Below are 15902 nucleotides of genomic sequence, written 5' to 3' on the forward strand. Positions count from 1 at the left end.
GGCTGGTGTGGCTAAGTGGATTGAGCACCGGCCTGCCAACTGAAAGGTCACAGGTTCGATTCCCAGTCATTGCACAAGCCCGGGTTGGAGACCAGGTCCCTGGTTGGGGGCCTGTGAGAAGCAACCTGTGGATGTTTCTCTACACATCAATGTTTCTCTCTCTCAAAATAAATAAGTAAAATCTTAAAAAAAAAAAAAAAACAACTCAAAACTTAAGCTGTGCTTTAACTACAGTAAAATTCACCTAGTTTAAGAGTACGGTTTAATGAGGGTTGACAAAGGTATACAGTTTTATTACCCCCATCATGGTCATGATACGGAGCATTTCCGTCACCCCAAAAAGTTCCCTCAATCCCTGGTGTCTGTGGCCAGTTCTTCCACCACAGCCCCTGCAATTCCTCGTTGGATCTGCCTCTCGGAGAACTTGCACACCTTTCCTACGAAATGGGTGTCAGTGTTTAAGGTCACGGATAATTCATTTTATTTAAAAACAAAACAAAAAACTATGGTCACTTGAGGATTTCATTGCTTTTAGAGACAGAAACATCGATGGGAGAAAGAAGCATCAATTGGTCCCTCCCAGCCACACCTGGGCCAGGGGTCCTGCTGGTCCTACCTGGGGCCACATGCACCCGGGACTGAACCCGCAGCTTAGGCCTGTGCCCTCACTTGGAATCAGACCTGCAGCCTTTCGGTTACAGGATGATACTCTAACCAACTGAGCCACACTGGCCAGGGCCACAGTTCAGTTTTAAAATATGTCTGGTTTAAATGGTCTGGGGCACCTGCAGTGACCATTGGCTTCTGTCCATAAACATGCTCACTCACTCCTCCCACTTTCCCCAGGGCTAATGGCCCTGTGGGGTGATGGAAAGGTGGAGATGACCTTATTTGTTTGGCTTTAAAGTACTGTGGACTAGCGGAGGCTTTCTTTTAAGTTTAAACCTTTTTTTTTTTTTTTTAAGGGAAGGAGGGAGAAAATGTGTGGTTGCCTCTCATGTGCCCCAAGTGGGGACCTGGCCAGCAACCCCAGCATGTGTCCTGATTGGGAATCGAACTGGCAACCCTTTGGTTTGCAGGCCAGCACTTAACCACACCATCCAGGGTTAAGCCTTTCTTTCAAATGAGAGATAACAAATTAATGACTTTGCTGTATCTTTTGACTCATCTCCAGGAGGTAGAAGAAGGTTTTGGCAGAAGACAAGAAAATTTTTTTAAATAAACAACAAATTTACTTCCCAGATGTAGAGGCTGGGAAAGTCCCGATCAAGGCACCAGCAAATCGGGTGTCCTCACATGGTGGAAGGGTGGCAGAAGACCACTTTTGGCTTGTGGGTTAGTGCTGGGGAAAGATGCCTGGGGGAGTTACGGGGGGAGAACGGCAGCCGGAGTGACGTGTGGTGCCTGGGAGGGTGTGGAAGTCTGACTCCCACGTGTGTCCGGGGAAAACCCTTGTCAGGTGAAATTGCCGTAGCTTCTTGGGCAGCAGGAAGGCATTCGGAAGAGGATGCTGAGGACCGAATGAACGGCACTATGAGGCAGGGCCCCCTGCTCCCAGGCCACTCTGTCCCACGATTGGGAGTGAGACAGATGGGACTGCAGTGGCACAGGGAAGTGGCAGTGCCCCTCCACCTTCACAACTTCTGGGGGAAAGAAAGCTTTCCAGCAACCCAATTCTCAAGGCCTAAATATCAAGCACCAGAGCAGGACAAAACTCTTTGCCCCTCTTGGGGTTCACAGACTATTGGGGGACTCGATAAGATTTCACATGCTAAGGGTCAACGAATATAAAAAAGCCAAACACGGGGTAGAGAATGCACGGGAGCAGCACGAGCCTCCCAGGGTTAGGCAGGCCTCGGTGAGTGGGATCTGAATGAAGGGCATTCCAGCCGAGAGAACGGGGATGATAGAGGCCCAGAGGCTCGAACAGGCTAGTTGTCTTGCAGCTGCCGCTCGCCTTTCCCACAGTACCTCAGGAAAAGAAAAAAAACAAAAACAAAAAAAAAAGTAAGAGGACCTTACCTCCTAGACGTCACAGACACCAGACTGGTTTTATCTTCACGAAGCGAGGCGGGGCAAGGGAGGGGCCGCAGCAGGGGCCGCGGCAAGCCCCGCCCCCTAGACCTGAGGGGCGGGGCCCGTGACCGGCTAGAGCCCGCCCCCAGCAGCCGGAAATGCCTGCGGGGGGAGTCTAGGAGATAACCCTGCACCTTCTCCGTTCTCCATGGCCTGCTCCGCGCTGCTTGCCCGGGCCTACGGCCCCATCCGCCGAGGTGAGTGTTCTCCGACTCCGTACAGCGGCGCCTCGGCCCGGGTCTGGCCAAGCGGGCGGGTCCCCCTCTAAAGCGTGCGTGGCCTTTGCCCCAGTTCCGTTGCATCTCGCGCCTGCGCAGCCGGGCCCTAAAGTGACAGCTCTTGCTCAGACGACCACCCCCAGCCCAGTTCTCAGGGCTGCGGCTGCATTTTCTCCCCTCATTTCACCCCCCAGTGGAGATTCAGGGTGCGTCCTTCCAACAGAGCCAAGCTTGGGATTGAACCCACAGTCTGAATCTGTGACCTTGGGCAAGATGCACAGTCCCCACCAGCCTCAATTGGCCCCTGTGTAAAATGCCCACAATAGTATCTTACTATTCTTACAGAGTTGTAAGGATTAGATCACAGGATATGTAAAACACTTAATACAGTGCCCGGCACAAAACACCACCCAGTAAATGTTACCTCCTTTCCCATGTTACCATTTCTCTCCAGCTGGAGCTTCCATGACACTCATGTCTAGGGCTTCCTGTCTAGGGCTTCCTTTGCCTGGTCAGACCCAGTCGCCCTGGGCAATAACAAGAAAGGGAACCCTCACTGAGAGCTGTCTATACCAGGCCATGTGCTAAATGCTACAGTTAGTATCTTTTAACCTCCTATCCTCAGATACTCAACGCTGTTGTCCTCCACCCTAAATGTTAGCCCGAGGCTCTGTGAAGTTAAGACCCTTGCCTAAGGTCACAGAGCTGTGCTCTGACTGGTCTCCGTGGCATTGTACTGAAGGACTGAGTGGGAGGGTGGATCTGAAGTCTTTAGCAAGCATTGTAAACAGTTACTGTGGGGGTTCTCAACAGCACACTGTTGATTGACATTTTGGGCTGATAATTTTTTGCTGTGGCGACTGTCCTGTGTGTTGTTAAGATGTTTAGCAGCGTCCCTGGTCTCTAGTCTCTCCATACCATTTCCCTATGCAATTGTGACAGCCAAAAATGTCTCCAGACATTGCCAAATGTCCCTTGGCGGGGGCGGGGGGGGGGGGGGGGGGAGCAAAACCATCCCTGGTGGCAGACCAGTGAGGTAGTGGATCACTGTTATCGTAATTGCACAAGACCTTGCGAGCCCCTTCTGCGGACCCCCACTGTTCCCTCCAGCAGCTCTCCGGCGTCAGTTACACACCATCTACCAGACTGTGGAACTGCCTGAGACGCACCAGATGCTGCGCCAGACATGCCGGGACTTTGCTGAGAAAGAGCTGGTTCCCATCGCGGCCAAGGTGGACAAGGAGCACCACTTCCCTGCGGCTCAGGTGAGAGTTCCAACCTCATCCACCCATGATGGAGGTCTGCCCTGGGCTCCTGGGTGAGTGGTGACGGTGACAGTCAGGGACACTGAGACTCCAGTCAAGGAACCCTAACGCAGGTCTGGGGACCCAGGAAATGCTCTGAAGTTTCCCTTGTCCAGAATGAGGTCTGTAGCAGGACTGTACTTCTGGAATAACAAAAATAATGGTGAACGTTGACCTGCTTACCACATGGCAGGCATTGTGTTAATAATAATATTCGAAGTGTTGGCTTCTTGCCATGTGCTAGGCACCGTCTTCAGGGCTTGGGAAATGTGCGCCCGTCTGCTTCCCACAGCCGTGCCACAAGGTGACAGTGCTGTTGTGTACCGTAAGGAACGCCTGATGCAGCTCAGGTTGGCGAGAGGGCTAGAAAATATGCCCAAGGTCGGACAGCCAATGAGCTGCAGGGCTAGGCCTTGCACCCAAGTCTGTCTTCTGCCAGACTAGGGTCCCAGTCAGGATTGTCCCTCCCCTGCCATCGTGTGCCCTCCATTTGTGTCAGTCCATCCGGGATGGCAGGGTTAAGATGTCCCTGCTGGCCCTGGCCAGGCAGCTCAGTTGGTTAGAGCATTGTCCTAATATGCCAAGGTGGTGGGTTCAATCCCCCATCAGGGCACATAAGAGAATCAGCCAGTGGGTTGGGCGTCATCCCACAAACCAGAAGGTTGACGGTTCAATTCCGCTCAGGGCACATGCCTGGGTTGCAGGCCAGGTCCCTGGTTGGGGGTGTGCAAGAGGCAACCGGTCAGCGTTTCTGTCGCCAGCACGAACATGTTAAACCTGTAATCAAGGCAAATGAAAATCAACACCACTTTCTCCCCCTGAGCCCTGCTTCCCAGAGGCAGTTGGTTTCAGCTGCTTCTTCCTGAAGCCAGGTCGGTTCTGCTGTGCGCCACATTTCTCAGGTGAAAAGCAGGCTTGCAGAGGGTAAGGAATTTGTTCTGGGTCAGAAGGGCAGAGCTAGGCCGTGTGCTGAGCTGGTTCAAACCCTGGCGTCATTGCTCAGTTTCAGTCCCAGCTGCCTCACGTACAAGCTCTGAGCTCCGCTTTCCTTACCTGTGTCGGGAGGCTGACTCAGTGCCATTCTCACAGAGACTCACACGGAAGAGTACAAAGCACTGAGGCAGAGTTTGGCACGTCGTAGGCACTTGATAGTTCACCGTTATCGTTATCGTTACTCCACATCAGAAATCCCAAGCTCTTACTGTTCATTCATTCTCTCACTGCCTTGGGAACACAGCAGTGAGCAAAGACACACAGTCTGCCCTCGTGGTCAAGGAGAAAGACCTTAATCAAAATGAGCACAAAAGTAGGTGACCTTCCTGCTGCATAAGCATTGCAGAGGACAGGTGCAGGCACGGTGAGAGGGTGTGGTGACAGGATTTGACTCAGTGAGGGCTGAGGTGGATAGCACCTAGTTGATAGAGGTCATTACCCACAGGGAACGGCATGAGCAAAGGCCCTGTGGTGGGGAAGGGGGTGTGTGTAGTGTGCTTAAGGGACTGAAAGAAGATCGCTGTGTGTGACGCTGCCATGTGTCTCACCTTGGAGGCTCCTGAAGGCTTCCTGTGCCTTCTGCCTGCTCACTGGCTGTGGCTGCAGACGGAGGTGAGGAGCCAGTGCGGAGTGTGGGGACAGGATGGCCCGAGTGCATGGTGCTGTCGCTCATGCCTTAGCTGAGGCTGGGTCTCAGGGTCTGGACTCACGGATCATTGGGGGAATGGGTGGGTGGGGCCACAGGGACTGGCTCAGGGGCAGGAGGGTTTGGGGCTCTGAGGGAGGGCACTAGCTGCCAGCTGCTATTGCCGAGACATCCTTTCCTGAGACCAGGTGAAGAAGATGGGCGCACTTGGGCTTCTGGCCATGGACGTGCCGGAGGAGCTGCGCGGCGCTGGCCTCGACTACCTGGCCTACGCCATCGCCATGGAGGAGATCAGCCGGGGCTGTGCCTCCACCGGCGTCATCATGAGTGTCAACAACGTGAGTCCCCTCTCCAACCTGGGGGCCCTTGGGCAGGCAGTCGGGGATGGGCAGGCACACATCCCAACATGCAGACCATGGTTCCCAGCTTCTGACTTCCTCTGGACTGGGTCCTTCAGGCTCTGGAGAGAGCAGGCCTCTCAGTGGGGCCCACAGGAGGGCAGGTGTGCCTGGGCTGGAAGGCCTCTGACCGCTCCCCTCTGTCCCCACAGTCCCTCTACTTGGGGCCCATCCTGAAGTTCGGCTCCAAGGAGCAGAAGGAGAAGTGGATCACGCCTTTCACCAGTGGCGACAAGATTGGCTGCTTTGCCCTCAGTGAACCAGGTGCTGCAGTAGGACAGTTGTCTCTCTGTCCCCTCCCCTCAGAATTGGGGTGACAGTCAGGCTGCCCCTGGGGGAGAGGCAGGAGCTGGGGCCTGTGCTGACCTGGGTGGTCACCTCAGCCGAGCTGGGAGGGACGCTTGGCCCTGGGGTCCCTTTGGCCTAAAGCTGCCCAGCTGCAGCACACCGCCCTCCCTCCCCCTTTGCTCTGAATGCTTCGGGGGCTGGCGTAGCCTTGGAGCTTCCTCTCGGGGAAGACCCTGACTCTTTGGAGCCTGACTGTGCTCGCCAGCGGTGGGCTGGGGCTGGGTTCCCTGCTGAGTTGGCAGCCGTGCCCTTGGGTGGCAGCGGGTAGAGGTGGCCTTGGATTCTGAATCTGCGTATGGGGCAGGGAATGGCAGTGACGCAGGAGCCGCCTCCACCACCGCCCGGGCAGAGGGTGACTCATGGGTCCTGAACGGCACCAAAGCCTGGATCACCAATTGCTGGGAGGCCTCGGCCACGGTGGTCTTTGCCAGCACCGACAGGTCCTTGCATAACAAGGTGGGGACCCCAGAGATGGAGCCGGAGCCAGTGAGGCCTCTGGGCTGTAGTCATTTCGTAGTTTCTAGATCCAAGTCTCCCCGGCCTGATGGAGCAGTTTCTGCTCTGGGGCACCTTGGGGTTTCCCTTTTCCTCTCCTCCCTGCCCTTGGCCTGGAGCTGATGTCTGCACCTTCCTGGAGGAGCCAGCAGAGAGTGGCCTTCGGGAAGTGGAGGGAAGGGCTGGGGCTTGTGTCTGGTGTGGTTTGGTGAGGGGCGTGGCCTGGGGCAGCCTGTGGGGAAATCACTGCCTGGATTTTCTGCTCTTTCAGGGCATCAGTGCCTTCCTGGTTCCCATGCCAACACCTGGGCTGTCCTTGGGAAAGAAGGAAGACAAGCTGGGCATCCGGGCCTCGTCCACGGCCAACCTTATCTTTGAGGACTGTCGAATACCCAAGGAAAACCTGCTGGGGGAACTGGGGATGGGCTTCAAGATAGCCATGGTGAGCCCGGCAGCGGGACTGGGGGCCCTGGGTTGAGGCCCTGGGGCCCAGCTGGCCAGCCACTGACCAGGAGGTCCCCACAGCAAACCCTGGACATGGGCCGCATTGGCATCGCCGCCCAGGCTCTGGGCATTGCCCAGGCCGCCCTTGACTGTGCTGTGAACTACGCTGAGAACCGCAGGGCCTTTGGGGCGCCCCTCACCAAGCTCCAGGGCATCCAGGTAACAAGATGGAGACTTCAGCAGCCCAGCCCGGGCCCTGGAGGGAGGGCACTGGCTTTCACTGCTCCCACGCTCGCCTCTCCTCCCTCGTGTCCTTTGAGGGAGGGAGGGGCAACTACTGACTGGGGGTTTGGGGCCTGGTTGTTGCAGTTCAAGTTGGCGGACATGGCCCTGGCCCTGGAGAGTGCGCGGCTGCTGACCTGGCGTGCTGCCATGTTGAAGGATAATAAGAAGCCTTTCACCAAGGTGCCTGCAGGAACAGGGCTCCCCCAGCATGGGCCCTCTGGTGGGCCCAGGGACTGAGGGAGCAGTCTGGGCAGGGTCCCAGTCCTTGGGCCTGCCACCACTGAGGGGCTTGCGCTAGGGGCTCCCCGCAAAGTAAAGCTTCTGACCCCACTGTCTTCTGTGGTTAGGAGGCAGCGATGGCCAAGCTGGCTGCATCAGAGGCCGCAACTGCCATCAGCCACCAGGTGAGTGTCCCTGGTGCATGGACGCGGTGCCCAGGCGAGGCCCCAGGGGTGAGGAGAAGTCTCAGTCACCCCTCCCCCACTCTTTTATGTGGCTGATCCTCCCCCTGCCTTTCCCACACTGGGGGCTCTTCTCCCTCCCGAGCCCCTGCTTCTCACCGTAGGCCATTCAGGTCCTGGGTGGCATGGGCTACGTGACAGAGATGCCGGCCGAGCGGCACTACCGTGATGCCCGCATCACCGAGATCTACGAAGGCACCAGCGAGATCCAGAGGCTGGTCATCGCGGGGCACCTGCTCAAGAGCTACCGGAGCTGAGCCCCCCCGGCCGGGCCGACCACTGCCCCACCCAGCACCGCGCTGGCCGGAGGACCGTGGGCAAGGGAGTGGGAGCCATGCAGCCTGCCCCAACTCTCAGACCCCATGGGGAGGACAGGCCACCCAGGCCTTCTGGTGTGGACCTCTGCCTGCCCAGGGCCAAAGTGCCAGGTCTCGGGAGAGGAGAGGTGAGGTGAGGTGAGGTGAGGTGAGGCCCTGTGCCTGAGGGCCCCCACCTGCAGCTTTGTTTCTTGGCCTTGCTCCCCCGTCACAACTGTGCCTTATTTTCTTCATCAGGGCCGCGGGAAGAGCTAAGTAACTCCTTTGGGGCTCCCTGGCTTCCGTGGGCCCTGGAGCTCAGCCGGAGACCCAGTGGGCCTGGGTCTTGGCCGTGTCTGTTCTTTTCAATGAGGCCGGGGGCCAGGAGGAGGAGGAGGAGGTGGGGGTGAGAAGGAACAGGCCTCAAGTAGCAGAAGCTGTGCTCTCTCAGGCCCGGGGCTGCGCCATTAGAAACACCATGACGTGTTCTTTGTGATGTATCAACGTGTGCCAGCGGCTGGTCTGGTTTGGGCTTTGGGACCGTCACGTGTGGGAACTAATAAAGCATACCTGTCCCCGAGCCTTGTGTCTGCGCCTGCGTGCTGCTGGGGGGGACGGGGTCCTTTTGTCGACTTTCTGACAAAGGCCTCTGTGTGTGTGTGTGTGTGTGTGTGTGTGTGCGTGTGTGCAACTGTGACAAGGGGGTCTGTCTGCCCAGGGAGAGCCCCAGAGCTCCAGTCGGAGGAAGGGTTGACCCAGGTCACACAAGCGAGGAGCTGGGTCCAGTGGGCCTGGGTGTGTGTCCAGGTGCCAGGTGGTCTGGGGAGGGGGACCCGGGGAAGGAGCAGAGCTGGTTCAGGGCCCCATGTGCGTAGGTGGAGACTTCAAGCCCCCGTTTTTCAAGCTCACTCTCTGAGTGGGCACAGTGGGCCAGCACCGAGTCTGTGAGTGAGGGCCCCTGCCCGAGGGCTGGCTTTGCGCCGCCGAGGCACCTCTGCAGCCGGAGCCCAGGCGCTTCATCTGCGTGGTCCAATGAGGTGGGTGAGTGCAGAGAAAACAAGAAAGAGCAAACCCAGACTCCCAAGGAGGTGGGCACAGCACTCCCAGAGCAGGAAGGGCAGGTGGCTCAGCTGTCATTGCTGAGAGGTCTCTGCAGGGGAGGACAATAGAGAGATGACCCATGTGAAGCCACCACCTAATGGGCACCGAACAGTGGCCGTCACTGTGTGTGGGTTTTCGCGCCAGGCCCTGTGCGGCCGCCTCTGACCCCCCTTCCCCCCGCCATGCTCCCCCGAGCCGTTTGCCCTGGAGGCACAGAGTGGCCCCTGCCTGCTACTGTCATTGGCCCCTCAAGGCCCAGGAACTTTCCAAAAGGTAGGATGGCGGGCCTGACCACACCTCTCCTGACCCCTGATCAGGAGAGGCCTGGCCCTGAGCAGGGAGACTGGGTTCCCACCTGGCTGTGTGCTGCCCAGGACTAAGGCTCAGATGGGCTCCCTCTGCTTCCCTCTGAGCCTCGAAGTCCCCTCCTGCTCCACGCTACCTGGACGAATGCCCCAAAGGCAGCTGCAGCCCCCCACCTGTTCCCTCGTCCTCCTCCGGGCCAGGGGGCCCCATGCAGCCACCTAGACACTCCCTCTCCAGGGACTCAGGGACTCAGGAAGTCACCTTTATCTGCTCCCAGGTGAGGCGGGTCAAACCTGGCTGCTCCGGGGAGAAGCCCTGAAGGCCTCCCAGCTCACCGCGAGCTGGAGGAGGCTCAGTCTACCCAGCCTCCAGCTGCCCACTCCACCCCCTCAGGGCTGCACTGCAAGGCTGGCCTTGACCTCGGCAGGATCAGAGACCCCAGCGGGCAGTGCCCCCACGCCCAAGCAAAGGCTCCCTTGCAAGGGGCTCCCTTGGCACAAACTGTGGGCCAGCACCTGGCCTTGGGAGTCCTGGAGGGGGCTCGGAGGGCGGAGGGCCCCGCAGGGCAGAGAGGAGCTCCTTGCGGGAATTGAGGTCCTGATTTCCACCACCTGCAGGCAGATGCTCGCCAGCTGGCCGGGTGGGGCACGGGGCACAGGTGAGGTAGTTTTGAGGATGAGACGCTGCCCCGTGGTTGCACTCAGCTCCCTGCTGGCTCCAGAGGTCCGGTGGGCCAGGGCAGCAGCCAGGGCTGTGCCTCCTCCCGCTCCAGGTAAGCACCTTGCTGACACCTTCCGTGGGGCTCCTGGGGGCCCTTGTCCCCGCTCTGGGCTGAGATGCCAGCAGAAGGTGCAGGGAGCTGGGTGGGCTTCAGGGCTACGCCCCCCCCCCCCCCCGGGGCAGCAGCCAGGTTTGACCCGCCTCAGGTGAAGGCCTGTGAGCTGCCGGAGTCCCTGACAGGCAGCCCCATGAGGCCTGCGGGCCCAGAGGAGGGTGAGGGGACAGTTGTATGCGACAGTTGTATGCGAGGATTCCAGGAAGAAACAAAGGGGGGTTCGTGAACTTTGCCTTGCTTCCCAGGTCCCCTTGAGAAGGAGGGGGTGGGGGTGGGGGTGGGGGTGGGAGCCCGCACTGTGGAAGAACACAGGTTATAAAAATGGGGGCCGCAGAGTCTGAGGAGGGCCCTGTGTCGGGGAGACAGGGCTAGAGACAATTTTCCTGAGACTTGAAGCTTATACAGTTTTGGGGGTTCTCTTTCTTTTGAAAAAATTTATTTTAATTGTTGTTCAAGTACAATTTTCCGTCTTTTACTCCCATCCCAGCTCACCCCCCCCCCAAGTGCTCCCCACCTCCCTCCCATTTCCACACCCCCCGGAGGTTCTCTTTAAGGAAAATCAGAGATATTGCAAAATTCGATAGAGAGCCTTGGAGAGGAGCACAGTAGCCTTTCGGTAAACCTCTCACTGACCTGGTGGCAGTGAATTCAACTTGAAAGCATAGGTGGATTTTCTTGCTCTGTGCTTCGGAAAGGCCTAGAAATAATAATGATAATAATAATAATAATAATAATACCCTTATAGGAAGGAGCCCACCTGCTGCTTAGAGTTTGTTTTGTAAATATTGGGTTGGCCAAAAAGTCGGGTTAATTTTTTTTTGAACAACGGCTCTAGTAGTGCTTAGTTGTCTTGAATTTCATTCGAAACGGTTTTGTTAGATTGTATTGTGCCAGCTGTCATATCATCAAACATATCAAAATTGGTGAATTTTTGTGAAGTTATTTAAAGTTGAAGATGGAAGAAGATAGGTAATATTTTTAGCATATTGGCTTGGCCAGAAATCTGTGTGGTTTTTTCCTTAAAATAAGATACATTTTTCATTTTCACCACTAACTTTATTGATTTCGGTATTTTGAGTGTGTTGGCTCTCTCCTGCTGTTGGCTTCTAGTGGATAGAGGCCGGGGGTGCTGCTAAACATCTTCCAATGCATAAGACGGCCCCACAGCAAAGGATTATTTGGCCACAATGTCAATAGGACCAAGGAAATTCGCAAACCACTTTGGAAACATCCGATCAGTCACAGAATCTTCTTCCTTCACTGCACAAACCTTTTTTTGCATTTCCGTTGCATTTTTACCTTTCTTGAAATAATAAAGCATAACCCACATGATAAAGCATGCTAATTTAAAAACAAGCTGCCCTGGCTGGTGTAGCTCAGTGGACTGAGCGCGGGCTGCAAACTAAAGGGTTGCCAGTTTGATTCCCAGTCAGGGCACATGCCTGAGTTGTGGGAAAGTCCCTAGTAGGGGCCACGTGAGAGGCAACCATACATTGATATTTCTCTCCCTTCCCCTCTCTCTAAAAATAAATAAAATCTTTACAAAACAAACAAAAAAGCAAAGGACAGTCATTGACCCTACAGGACGGTCACCCAAATCGGGAAGCTCACCCCAGGTAAACTGCTTGTCTACAGACCTTGGTGACCATTGGCCAATCGTCTCAATGTCTTCCATAGCAATTTTTTAGATGTTTTCTGAAAAAAAGGTTTCATTTATTTTTAGAGAGAGGGGGAGGGAGGGAGAAGAGGGGGAATCATCAATGTGAGAAAGAAACATAGATGGGTTGCCTCTCACATGCCCCCACCTGGGGACTTGGCCGGAAACCCGGGCATGTGGGTATCCTGACCAGGGACTCAAAGCAGCGATCTTTTGGTTTTCGGAAGACACCCCGCCCACCGAACCACTGCAGCCTGGGCCTTCGCCATGTTTTTTTAAGGTCCAGGCTTCCATGTTGTATTTATTTGGGAGGTCTCTTGTTTCCTTTACTTGAGGATAGTTTCTGAGACTGAATTTATTGGCCGTGACATTGACCTCTGAGGCATCCGGTCTCTCAGGCTAGGTTAGTCTGATGGTTTCGCCACAATTAGATGCGATCAGTGCATTTCTGGCAACGACAGTGCCGCGAAGTCCTTATTTTATTTCTGACTTCAATGCTTAGCATTTAATCTTTTTCTTAATCAATCTGAGGTTTATCACTTATTTTTGTCTTTCAAAAGAACTTTTGACTTTAGTAACTGACATTCAGCATCACAGTTTTAACATTCCTTAAATTGGGGTAAAATTGACACGCATTCTTGATTTCGGGTACACAACCTGACGATTCGATATCGATTATACGGGCGGACCGCGTTTCATTGCGCATCCTTTACTGAGTCTCGAAGATGCTGCATTTTTAACAAATTGAAGACAAGAGCCTCCGGCAGCAAACGACCACGACCCGCTTTATTGGGGTGATGTTGGGGAATAACTGCCAGAATAAATCTGGTTAACATCCATCGCCTCACGTAGGTCCAGGACTTTTGTCTTGGGACAACTTTTAAGATCTCCTCTCTTAGCAACTTTCAAATGTGTGATGCAGAGTGTCGTTACTGTGACGAGGCTGTACCTACGCCCCCAGAATTGCGTTTTCAAGTGAATTTTATTTCAAAGCTTTGTTTCCCTCTGCTTTCTTTTTGGATTCAATATGCTATTCTTTTTCTCCCTTCCTTGGATGAACGTTCATTGATGTTTTTTCAGCCTTTTTTTCCTTATAAGTTTAAAGTGATACATTTCCCTCCAAGCATGGCTTTCGATTTATTTCATGAGTTTCAGTATATTGTGTTTTTCATTATCACTCAGTTTTCTGAATTCCACTGTGCTCTTCTCCTTGGACTTAGCCGTTATTTAGAAGAGTATTATTTGACAAACATGATTTTCTTCTATATTTTTTGTTAATGAGTTTTTAAAATTGCAGCTAAGGTGCCCATAACATAACATTTGCCATTTTAACCACTTTTCTTGGGGAGAAGAGCGCAATTCAGTGGCACTGAGTACGTTGACAGGGTTGCGGGGTCACTGCCGCTGCCTAGGCCCTGAATGTCCTCACCCAGACGGAGCCCTGTGAGGAGTGAGTGAGTCCACACTCACGTTCCGTGCTCTGGTGCAGGCCTGTGAGGGATAGTCCCTCCCCGTCCGCTCTCTCTTCCTCCCTGTCGGTCCCAGGGGGCCACCAAAGTATTAAATAAGAAAGCACAATACGCTGAAAATATTGCATATTTTCTTCCGTCTTCAATATTAAAATGGCTGCACAAAAATTCACCGATTTTGATCTATTTTTTTGAAAACATGCATGCTGAGAGGCCAGCTGTCCCAATACGGCCTAGCAAAATTGTTTTGAATGAAGTTAAGAACAGCTAAGCGCTACTAGAGCCACTGTATGGAAAAAAACTAAATGACCGTTTTGGCGAACCTGATGTTTCCTCGTCCCATTGCCCACACACCCATCCGCCCGGGTTGGTCTCACTGGACGCCTTTGTGCAGTAGATGGTCTGAGAGCCCAGACGCCTTTGTCTTCCTGCCCCGGGTGTCACTGTGGACGAGTCTCATGTGGACCCTGTTTTCCTTTCACATTGTAGGTAAACTGCTCCTTGTATCTAAAAAGCCTTCAGTTTTTCTCTTTACCTTCGGTGTTCTTAGGTTTGACCGTAACACACCTGGGGGTGGGGTTTTCATCCTCGAACCTGTTTATCACTGAAGGAAACTTTGTCTTGAGCTCGCTTTAATTTCACAACATCCTCAGATGGTATTTATTGAAACGTTTGTCTTTTCGTGTGTGTATTTTTTCCTTTTACACACTATTGTGTCGATGGTGATATTCGGCTTCTGGCTTCCGCGCGTCTTAGCATTTTCCTCTGCATTTCCTACCTCTTTGTTTTCCAGGGTCTTCGGGGGGACGCGCTCAACCAGAATCTTCTATTTTACTATTTCCCCCCTGCAGTTGTCCAATTATACTATTTATTCCATCTCTTCTGTTACTTCATCTGTGGTACCTTTCCGTGTGCAGTAAGTTCCGCTCAGTTCTCGGCCATAGGCACCTGGCCCTGCTTCACCTGGCCACCTCTTCACGGGCCATTGTGATGTGTGTTTGGAGTTCTTGATCTGTTTAATTCATTCTGGGTCCTCTTTCATTACTACTCCAGTTTGTCTCACCCTCTTTCTTTTTTTTTTTTTTTTGTCTGTTTATTTTTGCCTTTGAACGCATCACTCCCGGAGGGTCTCAGTGGTTGTGACAGATAAGAGCATGTCCTGCTCCTGCTGTGTTTGAACAGGCAGAGGGCTTTGCTGGGAGGGGGAGAAGGAGCTCCGGGCAAGGCCAGCAGACGCAGGAGCCTCAGCCCCAATAGTGGGCTTGACCCCGTCTTCCGCCTTCCCACCAAGTGACTGTGCCTCCCTTGAGCAGAAAGATCCCTCCCCTCCCCCACCCCTGCTCCCACCTCCCAAGAGTTCCCCCCACTAGAGAGAAGAGAGATTGCTGGTGGGGGCCAGCCAGCCTGTCTACACAAATTCCTTTTTTAAAAACAAAGAGTGGTAAGCCCTGGCTGGTGTAGCTCAGTGGATTGAGCGTGGGCCCGTGAACCAGAGGATTGCAGTTCAGTTCCCAGTCAGGGCACATGCCTGGGTTGCAGGCCAGTTCCCAGCAGGGGACGCATAAGAGGCAAACACACATTGATATTTCTCTCTCTCTCTCCTTCCCTTCCCCTCTAAAGATAAATAAATAAAATCTTTTAAAAAAATAAAATAAAAACAAAGAGTGGTAATAAATACATCTGATGTAAGATTTATCACCTTGACCACTTTTCCAAGCACTGAAGTGCACTTCAGTGATAATTCCGTACTCGGACATCGCCAGGCAGCCACCCACTCACCCCCCTACAGCTCTGTCGCTTCTTCACAGGCTGAAAGTCTGCACCCATTGACAGTAACTCTCCATCCCCCCTCCCTAGGTCCTGGCAACTGCCTCGCCTCGGTCCATCGCTACGGAGCTGATGCCTGGGAACCTCCTGTAAGTGACAACCCAACATTTTTCCCTTTGTGACCGGTTTATTGCATTCGGCATCACATCCTCAAGGTTCGTCCATATTGTGGCTTGTCTCAGAAGTTCCTCTTTTAGTGCTGAATTACATTTCTTTATAAACATATGATACCTTTTGTTTATTCGCTCATCTGTTGGATTTTTGGCTTGTTTCTGCTTTTTCAGTATTGTGAATAATACTGCCACGAACACGGGTGTACCAATATCTGTTTGAACCCCAGCTTTCCATTCTTTTGGATTTATACCCAGAGGTAACATTTCTGGATTATATAGCAATTCTATATTTAATTTTTTGAGGAATAGCCATCCTGTTTTTCATAGTGACTGCACCACTTTACATTTCTGACAGGAATTTCCCTATATCCTCCCCAACACTGGTTATTTATTTATTTAATAATAGCCATCCTAATTGGGTATGACGTGGTTTATCATTATGGTTTGGGTTTGCATTTCCTTAATAACTAAGGATGTTGAGTGTCTTTTCATGTGCTTATTGGTTGTTTGTATATCCTCTTTGCAGAAACGCCTATTCAAGTGCTTTGCTCATTTTTGAATTTGCTGGCTTGGGTTTTGGGTGTGCTTTTTTAATTGAGCTATAAGAGTTATTTGTATATTCTGGCTATT

At 53.4% G+C, this 15902-nt stretch overlaps 1 protein-coding gene across 2 annotated transcripts; it reads left to right on the plus strand.

The window, feature by feature from the left end:
* Positions 1 to 2134: 2134 nt before the first annotated feature.
* On the plus strand, positions 2135 to 8544 carry ACADS (acyl-CoA dehydrogenase short chain). Of its 2 annotated transcripts, none has more exons than XM_037156245.2 (10): positions 2135 to 2273; positions 3405 to 3559; positions 5426 to 5575; positions 5788 to 5899; positions 6288 to 6439; positions 6750 to 6920; positions 7004 to 7141; positions 7292 to 7387; positions 7555 to 7611; positions 7773 to 8544. In XM_037156245.2, the coding sequence occupies exons 1-10, from the start codon at positions 2225 to 2227 to the stop codon at positions 7923 to 7925; spliced, it is 1233 nt and encodes a 410-aa protein (XP_037012140.2). In that variant the 5' UTR covers positions 2135 to 2224; the 3' UTR covers positions 7926 to 8544. The 2 variants fall into 2 exon arrangements, with proteins under 2 accessions (XP_037012140.2, XP_037012141.2); XM_037156246.2 differs by having other exon boundaries at positions 3408 to 3559.
* Positions 8545 to 15902: the final 7358 nt, after the last annotated feature.

Source organism: Artibeus jamaicensis, unplaced genomic scaffold, assembly GCF_021234435.1.
Source record: "Artibeus jamaicensis isolate MK-2021 breed Jamaican fruit bat unplaced genomic scaffold, CSHL_Jam_final contig_525, whole genome shotgun sequence".
NCBI lineage: Eukaryota > Metazoa > Chordata > Mammalia > Chiroptera > Phyllostomidae > Artibeus > Artibeus jamaicensis.

Coding starts and splice junctions, on each gene's coding strand:
- ACADS (XM_037156245.2), top strand. CDS start 2,225: ATGGCCTGCTCCGCGCTGCTTGCCCGGGCCTACGGCCCCATCCGCCGA. Junction 5,576..5,787: donor TCATCATGAGTGTCAACAAC/GTGAGTCCCCTC, acceptor CTGTCCCCACAG/TCCCTCTACTTGGGGCCCAT. Junction 6,440..6,749: donor ACAGGTCCTTGCATAACAAG/GTGGGGACCCCA, acceptor CTGCTCTTTCAG/GGCATCAGTGCCTTCCTGGT.